General features: G+C 55.1%; 2 protein-coding genes across 3 annotated transcripts in view; one reads left to right on the top strand and one right to left on the bottom strand.

Moving 5' to 3' along the window:
- LOC118639361 (agouti related neuropeptide) overlaps nt 1-18999 on the bottom strand; it is a 60380-nt gene that overhangs the window by 26694 nt on the left and 14687 nt on the right. The window lies entirely within an intron of this gene.
- On the top strand, nt 1532-17731 carry RIPOR1 (RHO family interacting cell polarization regulator 1). Of its 2 annotated transcripts, none has more exons than XM_036275731.1 (22): nt 1532-1609; nt 9658-9784; nt 9903-10055; nt 10185-10263; nt 10989-11012; nt 11108-11161; nt 11306-11458; nt 11560-11623; nt 11716-11759; nt 11838-11963; nt 12382-12530; nt 12604-12733; nt 12815-14332; nt 14417-14538; nt 15271-15403; nt 15611-15746; nt 15870-16031; nt 16297-16455; nt 16597-16793; nt 16882-16965; nt 17082-17172; nt 17314-17731. In XM_036275731.1, exons 2-22 carry the CDS (start codon nt 9681-9683, stop codon nt 17409-17411), a joined length of 3780 nt encoding a protein of 1259 aa, XP_036131624.1. In that variant the 5' UTR covers nt 1532-1609; nt 9658-9680; the 3' UTR covers nt 17412-17731. The 2 variants fall into 2 exon arrangements, with proteins under 2 accessions (XP_036131624.1, XP_036131623.1); XM_036275730.1 differs by having other exon boundaries at nt 1557-1609; nt 14420-14538.

The raw sequence follows: 18999 nt of genomic DNA, 5'->3' as shown, positions 1-18999 counted from the left end.
GATGAGTGAAACAAAGGTATGAGTCCACAAGACATGGACAGAGAGTAACAAGGAGAGGCTATCTTCAGAGAAAGTAGTCAGGGGATGCCTCACTGAGATGACTTTAGAGATGGGCAGGAACCAATGCGTGTGAGTTTTGAAAGCTCTGGAGAGGTTCAGCATTTGCCCAGGTTGAGGCTTGGGTGGACAGCAGTGCTTTCTGGAGATAAGGACAAAGGAAGAAGAGTCCCTCTGGGGAAGGTCATGAGATTTGGTGGGTTGTCCAGGAGTTCTGGAACAGGAGAAGGTTCTGGACACACAGAAAGCCTTTGGATGGTCAGCAGTGGATGGATGGAAGTCCTGAGACTGGATTATATTTTAGGGTGGGGGAAATAAAGAACCCAGTCCCTGGAAGCAATCTCCAGGCTTAAGGATTACAGAGAAGGGAGTGCTGACAAGGGAGCCTAAGAGGATGGGCTGGATGGAGAGCTGGGAGAGCTGGGAGTTGAGGTGTGTCTGGTAAGAACTGGTGATGAAGAGGATGTCTGTGCCCCACCTCTCAGGAGTATATTCAGGAACCTCTCAGCAATATATTCAGGAACCTCAAAGTCCCTCAAACCACTCTGGGTGTCTGTGCTACCTCTAAAAGTGAAGGGTACAGGAGTAAAGCCTGAAGGGTTCAGGGGCCCAGAGCATTCAGGTTGAACAGGGCCAGTGGTGTCTTACTGATGGGAGGGGTGGGGGAATGGAGCTGGCTCTTTGACACCAATGTGGGGTCAGATCTCAGTTCCACCTCAACCCACTCTAGTGGAGTCAGTCAGTGTTCCAGACCCCTCCTTGGAAAGGACTGGGCTCTGACCTCTTTGATCAGCATGTGCCCCAAGCCGAGATAATTCATCCATGTCAAGAACAAGGCCTAAGACACCCCAGAACTCATACACAATGAGTGGTAACTGCATGGCCTGGCTTAGAGCTCAGACGGTGGCAGGAGGGGCAGCCTGCCTCCACAGCAGGGAACCCGAGGCTGGCCCAGAAGGCAGGTTAAAGGGATCCCATGCCTAGGATTCAGGCCTCCCTGTTCTCCTTTCAGAAACTGGCCCTGATGTCTTCCTCCAACCAACCCAACCCAACAGTGGCTGCCCCAAAACCTGTTTCAAGCGCTCACAGATGGGGGGGGGGTGTTGCTGAAATGTCTCCATGCCATGGAATCTGAGGAGAGAACCGGCAAGCGGGGCTCTCCGACGAACCTGGTTTTGGGTTATGCATGGGAAGCGACTGCCTTTGCGAGCGGTTCCGGTAAAGCCCCCTCTTCCCGCCGACCTCGAGCGTTCCCGCTGCCCTTGCGTCCTCCAGGATCCCGCCTTCCTGCAAGCTGATGGACACCGCGGGCCACCAGCCGCCCCGTTACCCGAGAGGGCGGAGCGAGCCGTGGGCGCCTCCAGGGATGCCCGAGCTGCGGGAGTTCAGTGGGTGGGGCCCAGTAGTCTGGGGGAGGAGCGGGACTGCAGGGCGGCAGGGTGCTGGGAGAGGCGGGCGCCGGCGGGGGCGACAGCGGCAGCTGCGGTGCGACCAGGCCGGGCAGTGAAGAGCGCACGGAGGGCGCGAGGTCCGCGCAGCCCAGCTCAGCCATGTGAGTGTCCCTGCCGTTTCCGGGAGTCGTGGGCCGAGGGGGGTTGGGGCTGGAGGGGCGGTTCCGTTGCCTCCCCGCCAGCGCCACCTCGTAAGTCCCGGATCTCTTGCCCCGGCTGCGGCCCTATCCCACATCACCCCATACCCGGGACCCGGGCCGCACGGTGTCGTTCCTCCCCTCCCCCTGGGCGCGAAGGACGCAGCCTCGCCCCACAAAAGCGGCCGCCTGCGGCCCTGCGGCGCCCGGTGCTGTCTCCTCCCAACCCACAGCAAGGCCCAAGCGACTGGTGCCCCGGGACTCTGGAGTGAGCCAGGCCTGAGGGCGGGCCTTCGGCGCCAGGCTGGGCCCTGGCACGGTCGCTTTCAGGGAGCCCAGCTGCCTTCGTCGCTGGAGATGCTGAGCTAGGAATTGGGAGGGGGCGAAAAGGGGTGCAAATCGACCTCCAAGATGAGCTAATCTTCCCGGCCCGGCCCTACCGGCTGGCCTAAGCCTCTTTGAGGCCTGGCCCAAGGTGTCCCTGGGTTTTTCGCCCAAACCTGATGCGGCTGAAACCCGAGAGGATCGCCCCTGCCTGGTGGGAGAACAGAATCTGTCCCTGGAAATGGAAGGCTGGTGTGTGTGTGTGGGGGGGGGGGGGGGGCTGTCTCTGCAAACAGCCAGGCCTAGACACCCTGAAGAACTGGTTTGGGGAAAGGGCTGCTCACCGATGTCAATACCCTTCTCTCCCTGGTTAAGCCAGAGTGCAACTTCTGGGACTGACCCTTCCCAGTCATTTCTACTGGGTTGCTCCTAATATGTGTCCAGGCTGGCTGGCTGAGCACTTTCTGTATACAGTCTAATATAACAATAACAGTGCCCTGGACGCCATCAGTGGGGCCTGGCCCTGGGTCTGCAGTATTCAGCACTGACACAACATTCTTAGGAGGGTTATGACAATCTGGCAGAAACAGGCCCAGAGAGGTTAAGTTATATTCTCAAGGTCACACAGCTGGTTTGGGGAGAGGTGGGAATTAGATCCAGATCTGAATTCTTGCCTCTGTATGCACAATCCACCTCCGTGGAATGGAGGGGGAGGGGCGGGGGAAGATGAAAATCAGAGACTGAGACACAAAATACTCCAGCAAAACACTAGGCCTGACTTAGTTCCCACTTCAGCCCTCACTCTGGGACCTGGGTCTTGTTGGGGCAACAGCCTGAGAATGGGGCCTGGATTTGAGTGGGGGTTGGGGGAACACATAGGGTGCCAGAATGGTTCTTCCTGGGTGGAAAGCTGGCGGGAAGGCGGAAGGGTGAGACTGAGTTAGGGGGCAACCCCTCCAAGTGGCTGGTACTCATGCCCCTGGCCCAAGAGAGGCAGCTAGGCGTCCAGCATGAAGCCTGTCCGCTGGGGAATGTGACCAACTGACTAGGGAGGGGGCCGGCAGGAAGTGAGGCCACCAGGCTGCCTCTGCCTGGTTTCTGGGGGGGGGGGGGGGGTCCCAGGTCGTGATGCGCTCCCCTCCTTCCCTGCTCCAGCGATTTGGCATGAAGTCAGTAACTGGGTTTGGAGCATTGCCATGGAGACAGGGGCAGGCTCAGGAGGGACCCCATTCTTCCTTGCAGCCCCCCTTGCCCAGGTTATTTTTAGCTTCTGTTTACCTCAATTGGGGCTGCCGCTGCTGGGCAGTGGAGTGGTGCTGGACTGGGACTTCTAGCGAGGCGATTTGCCTGGCATAACACTGAGCTAAGCAATGCAAGTCGTGGGACCTCCTGTCTAACACAAGTGCACCAGTTTTGGTGTCTAAAGGGTATTGGGGGTCGCAGGATCTGGAGCCATGAAGGTAACCAGTTACATTGCATGCTGCCCCAAGCTGACTGTGCTGCATGCCCAGTCACCTTTGGGCCATGGATTCTTTCCCATGCCCAGAGCAGACTTGAGGGCTGGTGGGAGTCCAGAAAATCCACTGGCTCTTGTCAGCCAACTCCACCAGTTCAGGTGGACACTTTCCCTTAGCTCAGAGGGTTCCTTCTTTCCCTCCTTGGCAGCAGGGGGAGATCCTACCTACCCACCCCACAAATGATCACTCAGATGGATATGCAGATAGTTACTTGGGAGGAGTCTGGGCCAATAGTAATACATCCTGGTCCCTGTGGGACTAGGGAGTTGGTGGCAGCAAATGCTCAGAGGAAGAAAATTAATGTGACAGCTTACTCTGAGTTCAGCCCACCCACTCAGTTGCAGAATCCAGGGGACCCCCACCTTGCCCCATCCCCAGGGAGTAGTAGAACCTTACTTGCTGATATCATCAGGAAGTGGGGAAGGGAAAACCTTTATGTGGGGTAGGGGAGTTAGGGTGGACCAGACTTGAAATTTACCCCTCCAACAGCTCAGGATCTGCTGTTCCTATGTTTGGGCAGCCCAGTTCACGAAGCCCCCACACACAAATTCAGCTTCCCACCTCCTTTATTGCCCTGGTGCAGGCCCAGAAGGTACACCAGTGAGCCAAGCAGAGTTCACAGTCTGGTTGGAAGACAGACCCTAAAGGAGAACTGACAACCTAGTTATGTGGCCTCAGGGATCAGAGGGAGAAAGCTATGAGGCACCTAAAAAGGGGAACCAAACTTGGGCAGGCTTCCTGGAGGAAGAAGTCATAGGGTAAGACTTGGAAAAGGAGAGGGAACTGGTCAGAGTGCGAGTAGTTGGAAGAGGTTATAGGAGCAATGGGGGCTGCAGCTCAAATACTGGAGAGCCTTGCAGGTAGCTGGAAAGAAATACCATGGGGGAGCAGGGGACTGTGACGGAAAGAGTGATTGAAGGTATATGAGGGAAGTGACAGTCTTGTGGATCGTGTTAGAGAGTCTGGACTTATCTTTGGGGCAGGAGGTTACCCATGGATGTCTCACAAGAGTCAGAATAGAGGGACACTAAAAATGTAGAGTCCTGGGGTCCAGCCTCCTGAGTTTGAATCCTGGCCCTGTCATTTACCAGCTGTGTAATCTTGGGCAAGTTAGTAATTGTTAATAACGGTGGTTAATATTTATGTACTTTCAGTGCAATACTGTGTCCATCCTAACTTTCCTACCTCACAGACAATTCTCCCTCCCCCAAAGACTCCCTATAGAGGGAAGTATCTCACTTCATTCCCCCAACAACCCTGTGAGATAGTTGCTGTTGGTATTATTGTTCCCTCCCTTCCTTCCTTCCTTCCTTCCTTCCTTCCTTCCTTCCTTCCTTCCTTCCTTCCTTCCATTTTTGGTAAATGGCCCTAGTGGGAACCGAACCCAGAACTCTCTGGTCTGCGGGCTGATTCTCCAACCGCTGAGCCAAACCAGCCAGGGCTGTTATTCTCATTTAATAGATGGGTATGCGAAGACCAAAAAGGTGAAGGAATGTCTTACCCAAGGTCACACAGCCAGTTAGCCTTAGGTTTCTCATCTGTGAAATGGGGCTAATAGGACTTACCCAATAGGGTTGGTGCCAGAATCAAACGAAACTATGTTTGTTAATTAAGCACAGTGTCTGGCCTATAGAAAGCACTTGGTAAAGCACAGTTTTTGGCATTTTCAAATTACTGGAATTTTAAGAAGAGCAATATTGTTACTGAATAAAGAACTGGATCATTGTGGGTAAGAGTGGAAATAGGGAGTTCATTAGGAAGCTACAGTAGGGTTCTAGGTGAGAATTGGTGATAGCTTGGACCTGAATTCTACCTGTGGGGGTGGAGGAGAGGAGGCAGGATCCAGAGATGGCAGGAGTGAGTGGCTTGGTGGATGTGGAGGGTAATAGAAACTGAGGCATCCAGGATGACTCCTAGTTTCTGCCTTGTAGAACTGGGTAAATAGATGGTGGGGCTGTCATGGAGAGGTTAAGACTGGGGAGAGTCCGGTTTGAGGAGGAAAGTGGTGAATTCAGTTTGGGGACTACCAAGTGAGCACATCCCTAATAGCTCACTCTGCACTGTCAGTCAGCTTCTGGGAGGCAACAGGCAGGCAGTTAGATATACAGGCCTGGTGCTCAGAAGAGCAGTTTGGGCAAGGAAGAGATAAGGAAGCTGGCAACGTTTAGATCGCATTGAACTGTGGGAGGCATACACAGCCCAAGGGTGGGAAGAATGAGTCCCACTTGGGGATAGGGAGAAAGACAGATCCTCTGTGGGAAATAGGTGTGCAGCCAGAGAAATAGGTGGTAAACCAGGGGCATGTTGCCTCTTGAAATTCAAGGGAAGGAAGGGCTTAAGGAAGAGGAAGACAGCCACAAAGTGAAAAGCTTTACTGAGATCCACCAGGATAAGGGCTAAACATTGGACACTGGACTCAGCAGCAGGGAGGTACTGGTGACCTTGTTGAGACCAATTAGGAGGAGTGATGGGTGCAGAAGGCAGTCCAGAATAGGAAGAGGCGTGAGTGGTGGTGCAGAGGAAAGGGAGGTACACATCAGAAACTTGGCTCTGAAAGGGGGTGAGGGGTGGGGTTGTTAGAAAGAGACACAGGGGCCCAGCTGGTGTGGCTCAGTGGTTGAGCATCGACCCATGCACCAAGAGGTCACCAGTTTGATTTCTGGTCAGGGCACTTGTCCAGGTTGTGGGCCAAACCCCCAGTGGGGGGCATGCAGGAGGCGACCAATTGATGTTCTCTCTCATCAATATTTCTGACTCTCTCTCCCTCTTCCTTTCTCTCACTCTCTAAAAATAAATAAAGAAGAAAAAATTTTTTTAAAAGAAAAAGAGACACAGGGGGGCTCATTTCTTTTTGTAGTTATTTATTTAAAGTCAACTTCATATTGAAATATAATATTTATACAGAAAGGGCACATGTCCTTAGTGGTATAGTTCGATACATTTTCAGAAGGGAACACAACCATATAGGATTAGGAAACAACCCAGATTAGAAAATCAAACATCACCATCACCCTGGAAGCCCAGTGTCCCCTTCCAGTCACTATTATCAAGGGTAACTACTATTCTGATTTCTATCATCATAGATGAGTTTTGCCTGCTTTTGAACTTTGCATCAAATAAATCATATCCGCTCTTGTGGTACTGCTTCTTTCACTCAACATCACATCATGTCTGTAATATTCATCCATACTGTAGTGTGTAGTGGTATGTTCATTTTTTTTTTTTTTTTTTTGCTATGAATTATTCCATTATCAACTGATAGGTATTAGGGTAGTTTCCAGAGTTGTTATTTAAAAAAAATTTTTTTTTCTTTATTGATTTTAGAGAGAGAGGAAGGGAGAGGGAGAGAGAGATAAAAACATCAGTGAGAGAGAACATCAATTGGCCACCTCCTGCATGCCCCCTACTGGGGATCAGACCCTCAACCTGGACACTTGCCCTGACCAGGAATCAAACCTGTGACACTGAGCCACACTGGCTGGGCTGTTTTTATTTTTTAATGTGGGAGTGACTTGCACTTGTTTGAGGCTTGTGGAGAAAGTGTGAAACTATGAGAAGGGAGAGAGATGACTAGGATTTCCCCAGTGGGAAACGAGAGCCTGGCTGAGGTTAAGAATTGCTCTGTCGTTCCTGCCCAGCTGCGGGCCAAGACCTCTGGCAGCTTCTGCTGGCCTGTGTGCAGGTGCAGAGAGGGCAAGGAGTTAGGTTGCCCGGGATTGGTTTCTGCCAGGTAGGAGAGAAATGCAGAGTGCTGTGGATATTAGCAGCAGGTGAGTGATGGAGTCATGGCTGTGGATTCAGGCTGGGGAGAAGGGTGTGCAGGGAAGGTAGGAAAGAGAAGGTAGGAGGGAGAAAGAAAACAGAGGTGGATTGTGAGCTCTGTGCAGGGTGTGTCTGTGCAATTCCAGCTGTATCTCCAGTGACTGACACATGCTGGAGTCATGTGGGTCTTCCTGGGGTCTGGGGGTAGGGGAGTGCTCAGGATTGTCATTCAGTGACTAGTTAAATAAATGAGCTGAGAACCCAAGAAGTCTCAGGCAGAGGGCAGGTGAGGTGGGGGTGATGGAGAGAGCATGAAGATTGTAGTCAATGTGGCTGTGATATAGGAAAGGGGCATTCCAGAGCCAGGTGAATAAGCTGGAATGTTCCCATTGCTGGGGAGGGGGTGGGTAGCTGAAAGATGCAGAGGAGCCAATGTTGGGCAGGCAACCCACTGAATGCATATTTGCCGGTGTAGGGTGCATAGCACCCAGTTTTCAAAAAGGGAACAGGGTAGCATTTTCTCAAACTGGGGTCCTTGGATGTCTGGCATCTGAATATATAGGAGGCTGGTGGGCTTTTGGAAATGCAGACCCTAGGGTCCACACCAGCCTCTTGGGGAAAAGGGAAGCCCAGTGCAACAGAACTGAGCATCAAGGAACTGGAGTGTTTGGGTTGGGAGGGCACCCAGCCCTTCTGAGGGCATGGTGTCCTCTGTCCTGGCTGGAGGTGGACAAGGGATTTTCAAGGAAGAGCTACTAGAGGCAAGAAAGGGCTTACACTAAGGGGATTTGGCCCATGGGAGTTGAAGACTAGGATGCAGCTTCTGTTAGAGAGGAGGCCATGACTGGGCAGTGGGTTCTGTTCCCTGGAGCCTGGGGGGAGGGGGGGCAGATTGAGTACCCCCTCTGTGGGTGTAGGGGTGGGGTCGGGGTTCATGGGACTATACTCAGTTTTTTCTCTGCTTCCTTCTCTGGGCAGCAGCACAGAATATCCCACACTTTTAGCTCCTTTCCCTTCTCAGCCTCTCTGACCACTCATGCTCAGAGCCTGACTGTATGCCCTCCACTGGCACAGCCCTTCCACTCAGCACCCACTCTTTAGCCTTCACACTCAGAACCCCAACTCTCAGTCCTTTGTGTGTTCAGTCCTTTTTCAGCACCCCTCAGCAGCCACTCTATGAACCCTATGCCAAACTGCACCCAGTCCAGGCTCCACTAAGTGTCCTCATTCTATTTATCCCTCCATATTCACGACTCAACTCCCTTTACCCACACTCCTGATCCTAGCCGAGAGGATCCCCGTCAGCCCCCTCTTGGAGGGGAACCCCCAGTCACCCCTCCCAGAGGTGGGGCAGGCCAAGGCCCCGGTGCCCCCGTGGTCAGCCCCTCCCGCCCCATCCCGGCGGGCTGAGTCAAGCGGCAGGAACTGGGCGGGGGGCGGCGCCAGGAGGAGCTGAAGCCCGAGCCAGAGTTGCTGGGAGTGAGCGCGGAGCCCAGCTTGGCGGGCAGGGTGACCCTGGGCCGGCGGGGACACGGCGGGGCAAGCGCGGGGTGTGGGGGGCTGTCCCGGACCTACCATGAACACCAAGAAGAAAGGTAGGACCCGGCCTGGGGCTGCGAAGACTCCGGGCCTGACTCCAAGGGGTGCGGGCCGGATTCTGGGAGCTAGGGGCGCGTGTTTCTCCAGAGCTGGGTAGGGGTGTGTGGAGGATCTTTTCCCGCTAAGGGCGCGGGCGAAAGCGTCTGTCTGTGACTCAGTTTCCAGGTCCGAGTCGCAGGAAAGTGGAGGGGGCGGGGCACTTCTTAGCACTGCTTCGCACTCTGGGAATCCCCCGGCTCTGGGTGTCCGGAGGCCTCTGGCGTCCGGGAGCCTGGGAACCGTTGGGGACTGGAAGAAAGCAGCTTACCCGGAGCGGGCGGGTCGCGGGAGTCAAACCCACGCTGGCCGGGCCTGTAGGGCAGCTCCTCTGAGCTCAAAGCGCGCACCCCGCCCGGCCAGGTGACCTCCAGCGGCCTCGCAGGGTGCGGGCGCCGAGCTCCTGGTCCACTTTGCGGGGGGAGATCAGGGGCAAGGCTGGGTATTCTGCCCCGCCCCTGGGTAAACAGGCGCTTCCGCACATTCTTCGCGCGCCCCGCCCCTTTCCTGCCCTTTCCTAGCCGGCGGAGGGTCCCCGAGCGACCCCCCTTCCTGCCCGGTGCGACGGGCGGAGCCTGCACCTCTGCAGGAAGTGGGGGCCGAGTCAAAGCCGAGACGCTCGCGGCAGCCCTGTCATTAGCGCAGTGGCCGGCTGGATTGTCGGACTCCCGTCGTCAGGCAGTGGCCGGCAGGACTACCATACGAAGGACGGGCCTCGGGGAGGGGGCTTCAAGGACCCGACTGGCGCTGGACACCTTCTCTCGCTACCCCCAGGGAGCCCCACGCGGACTCATTCCATGATGTCCCTGTCGGTGCGGCCGCAGCGCCGCCTCCTCAACGCCCGGGTCAATAGGAGCCAGTCCTTCGCCGGCGTCCTCGGCAGCCACGAGCGGGGGCCCAGGTACGCAGAAGAGGGGAGCTGATAGGGTCAAGAGAGACTGACTGGGTTGGAGCTGAGTGTGCAGTGAGGGTTGGGGGGACTCCTTCTTGTACCTTTCTGAGTGCAGTCTCTTCTTCAGGAGCTTCCCGGCCTTCAGTCCCCCGGGGCCCCCACGGAAACCCCTAGCGCTCTCCCGAGTGTCCAGGATGTTTGCTGTGGCACACTCAGCCCCCAAGGTCCCACAGCCAGAGCGACTTGACCTGGTATACTCTGCTCTCAAGCGAGGACTCACGTAAGCAACTCCCTCCCAATGCCTTGTCCCAGGATCCTTCCCCAGCTTCACCCTCTCCCCACTGCCTGTACTCTGAGCAGCTGGAAGCTGTAGAGGTAAGCTAATTCTTGTCCTCACCCCTTTTCCCAGGGCCTATTTGGAAGTACACCAGCAGGAGCAGGAGAAGCTCCAAGGGCAGATAAAGGAATCCAAGAGGAATTCCCGCCTGGTGAGTGAAAGTTTGGCAAGGATGCCCTGGACTACTAATGCTTTTTGCCCTTGTAGTGTGGGGGGCTGGGCAGGGTCAACTCTGGGTGACATCAAGGCTGTTTTCTGGGGTGAATTAGTCACCATGTGACTAGAAAAGGGTATATCAGGAAAGGCTGGGGAGGTTTCTATCCCCACAATCCCCAGGCTATGCACACTTTCTACCTAGGACCCAGTGCCTGCCCATTGGAGCTTCCAGTGGGGTGGGTGGACCCCCAAAGACATGAACAACAGGAGATTATATTATAGTGGTACTGAGGGAGAGCCATGGTTCTTCCTGGGGAACAGTTCAGGGCTTCCCAAAGAAGAAAACACTTCTGCTGGGTCTTGAAGGGTGAATAGGAGTTCCCTGGTAGAGGGAACTATGCCTGAGGAGGCACAGAGCTCTCTTCCTAGGGGTTGCAGGGTTGCAGGAAAGGGAGTGGGCTAGAGGAGGGACCCAGGGAAGAGGTGGGGAGAGAGGTACTGGAGGGGTCTTGGGGATCAGATCTATGTCACCAGTACCCACCAAAGGCCAGGCATGTGGGAAGGTTGGTCAATCCCTGCTTTGACTGGAGTAGCTGTGGACTGTGGTATGAGGGGGAGGAAGGCTGTAAAGGAGAACAGTTAGATGGGTCTGAGTGGGTAAGTGCCCTGTTGGAATACTTCCCATACCTTCTAAGTGCCTTCTTTCATTTTCCCTTGCAGGGCTTCCTATATGACTTAGACAAGGTGAGTGCATAGAGAATGGTGTTGGAAGAGGTTGGCTCATGGGGAGGGTAAAGGGCTCTGGGCCTCAGGGTCTTCCTGATGCACCTCTCCCCCAGCAAGTCAAGTCCATTGAACGCTTCCTGCGCCGGCTGGAGTTCCATGCCAGCAAGGTATATATGCAGCATGCATGTATGCATGTGGTGTGGCTTGTGGGATTGGGTGTTTTAGGGAGTCAGGGGGGATGCTGGGACCTGGGTAAACAACCCCAGTAGTGAGTCTCAGTTCCCCCACTACCCCTCCGCTCACCTGCCCAGATCGACGAGCTATATGAGGCATACTGTGTCCAGCGGCGTCTTCGGGATGGTGCCTACAACATGGTCCGTGCCTACAGCACTGGGTCTCCTGGGAGCCGCGAGGCCCGGGACAGCCTGGCTGAGGCCACTCGGGGGCATCGAGAGTACACAGAGGTGAGGCATGGATGCCCATGAGGCAGAGGCTTGGGGTATGGCAAAGCTGGTGAAAGGGGACTGATAGTTGACCCTTTCCTGTCCTTGCTCATCCCTCCCAGAGCATGTGTCTGCTGGAGAGTGAGCTAGAGGCACAGCTGGGAGAGTTCCATCTCCGGATGAAAGGTACTGAGTGGTGAGGGCAGACTGGTGGGGAGAGGGAAGTGTGTGCTTCAGACCCCTCCCTCAACATGGCTCTTCTTTTCCTCCACTCCCAGGGCTGGCTGGCTTCGCCAGGCTGTGTGTGGGTGATCAGTATGAGGTATGAGGATGTGCAGGGAGGGACTGGTATGGCAAGGTCACAACACCAAGGGCTGCTTCATCCTGCCTGTTCCCCTAGATCTGCATGAAATATGGGCGTCAGCGCTGGAAACTACGGGGCCGCATTGAAGGGAGCGGAAAGCAGGTGTGGGACAGTGAAGAAACCGTCTTTCTTCCTCTGCTCACGGAATACCTGTCCATCAAGGTGATACCTCTGCCCAGGACCACAGGACACATAATCCTGTGACTCTATGACCCTGTGAACCCCTTATGACCCTTACCACCTCTTCCTGGTTCCATGGCCCTGTGAATATGTGATCCCATGACATTATGACCCTGTGATTTTCTCATGACCTTCTGACCTTGTGACTATTTGAACCCTTAAGCCCACATGTGGCTGTGACCCCCATGACCTCAATGACTACAAATTTAGACCTCCATGATCCCCATACTACTAGGGTGTTTCAAGCCTCCATGACCCCATTACCTTGAGAACTCCAATCCCTGCAACCTCCTCATGACCCTATGACTTGCAAAACCTCTGTGCAAATTCAGACCTTTGATCTCCCATGATCTCATGACCCCTATACTCTCATGATCCCATGATGCATTCTTGGCTATAGGTGACAGAACTGAAGGGCCTGGCCAACCATGTGATTGTAGGCAGCGTCTCCTGCGAGACCAAAGACTTATTTACTGCCCTGCCCCAAGTTGTGGCTGTGGATATCAATGACCTCGGCACCATCAAACTCAGCCTGGAAGTCACATGGAGGTTGGTGGGGCTGAGGAACTTGGGGACAGGGCCGGGGGCCAGGGCACCTGCTAACAGCCTCTTTCCTCCCCAGCCCCTTTGACAAGGATGACCAGCCTTCAGCTGCTTCTACTGTCAACAAGGCCTCCACAGTCACCAAGCGCTTTTCCACCTATAGTCAGAGCCCACCAGATACACCCTCGCTTCGGGAGCAAGCCTTCTATGTGAGTCACAACCTAGACTCAGGCCCCACCATCGCCCAGGGGGCTAAGGATGGCCTGGAAATGTCCTTTCCTCTCTCCCAGAATATGCTGAGGCGGCAGGAGGAGCTGGAGAATGGGACAGCATGGTCTCTGTCATCTGAATCTTCGGACGATTCATCTAGCCCACAGCTCTCTGGCACTGCTCGCCATTCCTCAGCCCCAAGGCCTCTGGTGCAGCAGCCTGAGCCTCTGCCCATCCAAGTTGCTTTTCGTAGGCCTGAGACCCCCACTTCTGGACCCACAGATGAAGAGGGAGCCATGGCCCCAGTCCTGGCCAATGGGCATGCCCCCTACAGCCGGACTCTGAGCCACATCAGTGAGGCCAGTGTGGATGCTGCCTTGGCTGAAGCTTCATTAGAAGCTGAGAGCCTAGAAGGCCAGGGACCTAACCCACCTGTACACCCAAGTCCCACCCATAGGGAGCACCCTGGTCCTGTCTCTCCTGCCCTAGACCCTGATCATTCTGCCACAAGCCCCACTCTTAGTCCAATAGACCCTGCCCACACATCTACAGACCTTGCCCCATCTGTATATGTACACCCCCTTCACAAGGCCACAGACTCTAGCTCTTCTGAACTGCCAGGGCCCACCTATACCACTACAAGCTCCACCTGTAGTGCCATAAACCCTACCAGCAGTGCTCCAAGCCTCATTCACACTGCCATAGGTTCTACCCACAAGTCTAAGCCCTCTACCCTCACTGCTACAGGCCCTACCCCCAGTGCCATGAGCCCAGGCCAGACCAGCACAAGTCCCACCCATAAGCCAGTGCTTTCTACCCTCACTACTACAGGTCCTATCCCCAACACTACAAGCCCAGTCCAGACCACAAGTCCCAGCCATACTGTCACAAACCTGACAAATATTGTCACGAGCCCCATCGTCAAGTCCATGCTCTCTACCACCACTACTACAGGCCCTACACCAAGTGCCCAGGGCCCAGCCCAGCCTACCACAAGCCCTACCCACCCTACCACGAGCCCCACCTATACCACCACAAGCCCTACTCACAAAACCAGGATGTCAACTCACACAACTATAAGTCCAACCCCGAAAGCTAAGGACCTAGTCCAGAACACCAAAAGCCCCACCCACCCTGTCATAAGCCCCACCCTTATAACTGTAAGCCCTTCCACTTCTCTAGACCTTGCTCTGCTCCCCAGCCCCTCCACACACACAGACTCTGACACACTACCCTATAGCTATCCAGCTTCTACTCCCTGCACTCAGGTAGACCCCATAACCCCAAACACCTCCTACCCAAGTCCTGCCTGCTCCAGTTGGGAACCCCTTACAAACCCTTCCCCAGACCCCCAAGAGCCCATTCTTCAGAGCCCAAGCCTCACTCCCTCACCCTTAGCCCCTGTGCCCCAGCATTCAGACTTTAGCCTGGCCATGACTACCCAGGCCCCAGTTCCAGGAGCAGGTGGAGGGTCTGGAGAAAGGAGGCTGGAGGAGGCACTGGGGGCCCTAATGGCTGCCCTGGATGACTATCGTGGCCAGTTCCCAGAGCTGCAGGGCCTGGAGCAGGAGGTTACCCGGCTGGAGAGTCTGCTCATGGTAAGGAGAGCCAGGTTGGGCTGTGGCAGCATTGGACAGGAAGCCAGGCAGTAGCAACAGCTCTGACTCCCTTCACAACCCCAGCAGAGACAAGGCCTGACTCGAAGCCGGGCCTCCAGTCTTAGCATCACTGTGGAGCATGCCCTGGAGAGTTTCAGCTTCCTCAATGAGGATGAAGATGAAGACAATGATGGTCCTGAAGACAGGTGATGGGGGCTAAGTGAAATGGAGCTGGGTAAGGGGAAAGAAGTGAGGTGAGTTCCAGATGAAGGAGTAAGGCAAGAAAGGGGAATGGGAGTGGAGCCAGATGGAACTCATGAGTAAGTAGTGCAGCAAGACTGGAAGTGCACAGGAGGAGTGGACTTGCTTGTGGGTACATCTGTGTTCACCCCTCCCATGTACTCCTCATGTGTCCTTGATGCCCATGTTTCTAACCCCATCTGTATCCCCAGGGCTTCTGACCACCCACCTCCTCGTCCCTGCAATGTCTGCATCTCTCACCAGTCTCTATCAGCTCGTGAGCCCTTTTAGGCACTCCCCATTCATCCTAGGTTCCCCAGCATCAACCCTGGCTGTCCTGGAGAGCCCAGCCCCTCAGCTCAGAGTGGTCTTTGCCAATTTCCAGTTGAGGGTCATGCCCCCCCAGATCATAGTCCTATGTCCCAAGCCCCTTGGGCCAAACCCCTTGCACTCCACATTGCATAGACCATCCCACCTGCAACCCCACAGTCCTAGCTGGATGTGGCACAAGGCAAATGGACTCTGAAAACTGCTACCACCTGCTGGTCCCAGCCCCTTCCTCCTTCTGGAAGTTCTCCATGAACTTACCCATTGTCTGTTGTCTGTTCTTCCCTTCTGGGACGGAGGGAACTTAATAAAAATATGCTAGTGACCAGGTGGTGAGTGTGCTAAGGTGGTTGACCCCATTTTTCTCTCAGGCCCTCAAGCAGCCTGGATCCTGGGGCTGAGGACAGCCTCAACTCACCCGGTGCCCGCTCCCTCAGCACAGAGTGTCCAGCTCTGGACACTGCCTTGGTCCAGCACCTGTACTATTGCAGCTGCCTCCTGCTGGTGAGGCTGGTGGCATTCCCCCCACCCTCCCTTTATAGCCTTTTACCTTTGGGAGCCCTCCACACCTACTGGCTCTTACTGAACACCTCCAAAACTCTGGTTCCCTCCTATCTTTCCTAATGCATGCTGGGACTTGTAGTCCCTGAACTTCACCCTCCCCAAACTCTACATTGAGATCTGAGCTACTTGGTCACCCCTATTCTCCAGAAACTAGGCACATTTGGGCCCCTGCGCTGCCAGGAGGCATGGGCCCTGGAGCGGCTGTTGCGGGAGGCCCGAGTGCTTGAGGCAGTATGCGAGCTTAGCAGGCGATGGGAAATCCCTGCTACTTCTGCTCAGGAAGGTAAAGGCCCTGTGGGCTCTGGCTTGTTGTCTTCCCTGAAGCTCCTTCCTTGTTCTATCCCATCTACACTTGTCTGCCCACCTGCCTGCCCTGTTGCTGATGGTTTCCTGCACCTCCTCACAGTGGTGCAGTTCTCGGCCTCTCGGCCTGGCTTCCTGACCTTCTGGGACCAGTGCACAGAGGGACTTAGCCCCTTCATCTGCCCTGTGAAGCAGGTGCTCCTCACCTTCTGCAATCAGTATGGTGCCCGTCTTTCCCTGCGCCAGCCAGGCTTAGCTGAGGCTGGTGAGTGGGCTGCCTACCTGCCCCCTCTGCCCTCCCTTCTCAGATCCCGTGTTGGGACCATAGAGAAAGCCAGGTGAGCCCACACAGACATGCTGAGCTGAGCATTGAGAAGAAATAGCGAAAGCTTGTGCCTTGGTGCAAGAGGATCCAGATAAGTAGGGTTTGGACAGGGAGCTCCTGGACCTGAGCCTGGGGTGGGAGCACTCTTCCTTCTAAGGGCCTGGGTCCATCCAAACCCTGAGGTCTATGGCACTGCTTCCCACAGTGTGTGTCAAGTTCCTGGAGGATGTAATGGGGCAAAAGCTGCCCAGAAGGCCCCAGCCAGGCCCTGGAGAACAGCTCACTGTCTTCCAGTTCTGGAGTTATGTGGAAACCTTGGACAGCCCATCTATGGAGGCCTATGTGACTGAGACTGCTGAGGAGGGTAAGACAGTGGCCCTGATCACAAAGTGATCTGACACTATGGGTGAGTCTTAAGGTATGGATGAGGACAGGAGTTTACAGAAGGCCCCATCCCAGTAGGCTCCTTGCCCTGCTACATTGTTCCAAGCCCCCCTTCTTTCAGTGTTACTGGTGCAGAATCTGAACTCGGATGATCAGGCTGTTGTGCTCAAGGCTCTAAGGTTGGCACCTGAAGGGCGTCTGCGAAGAGATGGGCTTCGGGCCCTCAGCTCCCTGCTCGTCCATGGTAACAACAAAGTCATGGTTGCTGTCAGCACCCAGCTCCGGAGCCTTTCGTTGGGCCCCACCTTCCGGGAAAGGGTAAGAGTTGGGCAGGGCTCCCTTGAAGGCAGAGGCTGGGGTCCCAGGCTCCCAGTGTGTGGCTAAGTGCCCTCATACCCTTACCCAGGCCCTACTGTGCTTCCTGGACCAACTGGAGGATGAGGATGTGCAGATGCGAGTGGCTGGCTGCCTGGCCCTAGGCTGCATCAAGGTGATCCCTGCCAACCCACCCACCTTTTCCCACCCCTCCTGGCTTCCCCAGCCCTGGACCCTGGGCTTTTCCCATCTACTCCAATGGGCCCACCTCAATGCACCCTCCTCTGGTAGGCTTCTGAAGGCATTGAACCCCTGGTGTACCTGTGCCAAACGGACACAGAAGTCGTGAGGGAAGCTGCTCAGCAGAGCCTGCAACAGTGTGGTGAGACTGGGGGATGGGAGACATAGGTCAAGTGGAGTTTTGGGACATTTTGCTGATGGGAGTAGGGGTGACATGGGGTCAAGGGTAGGAGGACCAGGGTGAGGCTAGGGCAACTCCTGACCCCATCCTTACCCATTACAGGGGAAGAGGGACAGTCTGCTCATCGACGACTAGAGGAGTCACTGGATGCCCTGCCCCGAATCTTTGGGCCTGGCAGTATGGCCAGCACAGCATTCTAAACTCCCCACCCACTGGCTCTCAGTGCCCCTTCCCCCCACTTTCAGGGCTCACCAGGCACTGGCAGGGAGGATGAGGGCTGGCTCCAGACACCCCTCCCCCACAGATTCCTATCAATGAAAATCTAATATATTCTTCTGTTGCCCTTGGGGTCAGTAGAGTCAGCGCCTGCAGTCAAGTGCCTCCCAGCCTCAGCTCAGCACATTTGCCACAAATCAGTGTCCCGGGCCTGGCTATCCTGCCTCTGCCCCACCACGTACCTTGGTTTTGTATTTTATTTACAGAATTTTACAGAAAATAAAAAAGCAAAATGCCTTTCCTACATGGCCTGGCCTAATGTACTTGATTTTCTGGCTCCAGCACCCTTTGGCTGTGGCCCTTCCTGACATTAGTGTATCCATACTCCAACTGTAACAATGGCATGTGCTTTTGCCCTGGAAATCTGAGCGGACAAGAGTCCAGAGGTCCGTTTGGCTCAGCAGTTGGAGCATCGGCCTGTGGACCAAAGAGTCGCGGGTTCAATTCCGGCCAAGGGCACGTACCTCAGTTGCAGTTTGGTCCCCAGCCCTGGTCAGGGTCATGCAGGAGGCAACCAATCGAGTGTCTCTCTCACATCAATGTTTTGCTCTCTCTCTCTCCCCCTCCCTCCCTCCCACTCTGAAAAGAAATGGAGAAATATCCTCAGGTGAGGATTAAGAAAAAATTATTTTAAAAAAACACACAAAAAAACAGAGCCCAGAGCCTGGAAGTGGGCTTGGAGAAGAGGGCAGTGAAAAAGGGTGGTGGTGTGTTGCTGAGGAGGCTCACCCTGCAGGCTGGGCGTGCCCTGGGCCTGGAATTGAGGAGCCCAGGCTGGAGCCAAACCATGGAGTTGGCCTAGAGAAGGCCTAAAGGGTGCCAGTCCTGGGAATGGCTCCCTAGCAGCTAGCATGCTGCTGCCAGGAGGCAAAGAGGAAGAAGCAGGCAGAAGAAACAAGGCCTGGTGATGGCTGGAGCTTCTGGTCACCAGGGGGCAGCAGAACCCCGTCAGAAAATGCCAGGCTTCTAGGTCTTCCCCTCAGCCCTGGCAGCTTCAGCTTCCTACAGAGGGGTCTGAGCACAAAAAGCTCCTTGAGGGCTGGGTAGTAAGAGAGGAGATCCTTACAGAGGGGAGAGCTAGGGCCTGGGAATAAGAAGACCAGGATGGCTATCCTGTGACCCTAAACAGCAAGTCCCTCTCCCTGAGCTGCCTCCTCTCTATAATAACAAACCTGACTGAAGCCTGTGGCCCCCACAGCCAGCTGACCTGTTTGCTTTGTGAAGCAAGACTCCAGGGAGGGTTCATCTCCTCTCTCAGAGCTGCCCAGCATGTTAAGTGTATTAACTCCAGAAGGCTAAAAGTTCTATGGGAGGAACTTGAGGGTGGGGTGGGGTTTCAGGATGGCAGGCCTGTTCCAAGGAGGCCCTGAGGGAGGCCCACACCCAAGGCTAGAGAAACTGGCCCTCCACCCTTCCCCTTCTCACTCCAGAGCTTTCATTATCCAGGGGCTAGGGAAATGGTGCACAGGCAAGGCCTTGCCCACTCCCCAAGTCCACTCATGTCCCAGTGCC

This window comes from Molossus molossus, unplaced genomic scaffold, assembly GCF_014108415.1.
Source record: "Molossus molossus isolate mMolMol1 unplaced genomic scaffold, mMolMol1.p scaffold_m16_p_21, whole genome shotgun sequence".
Classification (NCBI taxonomy): domain Eukaryota; kingdom Metazoa; phylum Chordata; class Mammalia; order Chiroptera; family Molossidae; genus Molossus; species Molossus molossus.
The sequence above is the reverse complement of the archived record's forward strand: the minus strand, read 5'-3'. Positions and strand labels throughout refer to the sequence as shown.

Coding starts and splice junctions, on each gene's coding strand:
- RIPOR1 (XM_036275731.1), top strand. CDS start 9,681: ATGATGTCCCTGTCGGTGCGGCCGCAGCGCCGCCTCCTCAACGCCCGG. Junction 14,333..14,416: donor GGCTGGAGAGTCTGCTCATG/GTAAGGAGAGCC, acceptor TCACAACCCCAG/CAGAGACAAGGCCTGACTCG. Junction 15,747..15,869: donor TGCTACTTCTGCTCAGGAAG/GTAAAGGCCCTG, acceptor ACCTCCTCACAG/TGGTGCAGTTCTCGGCCTCT.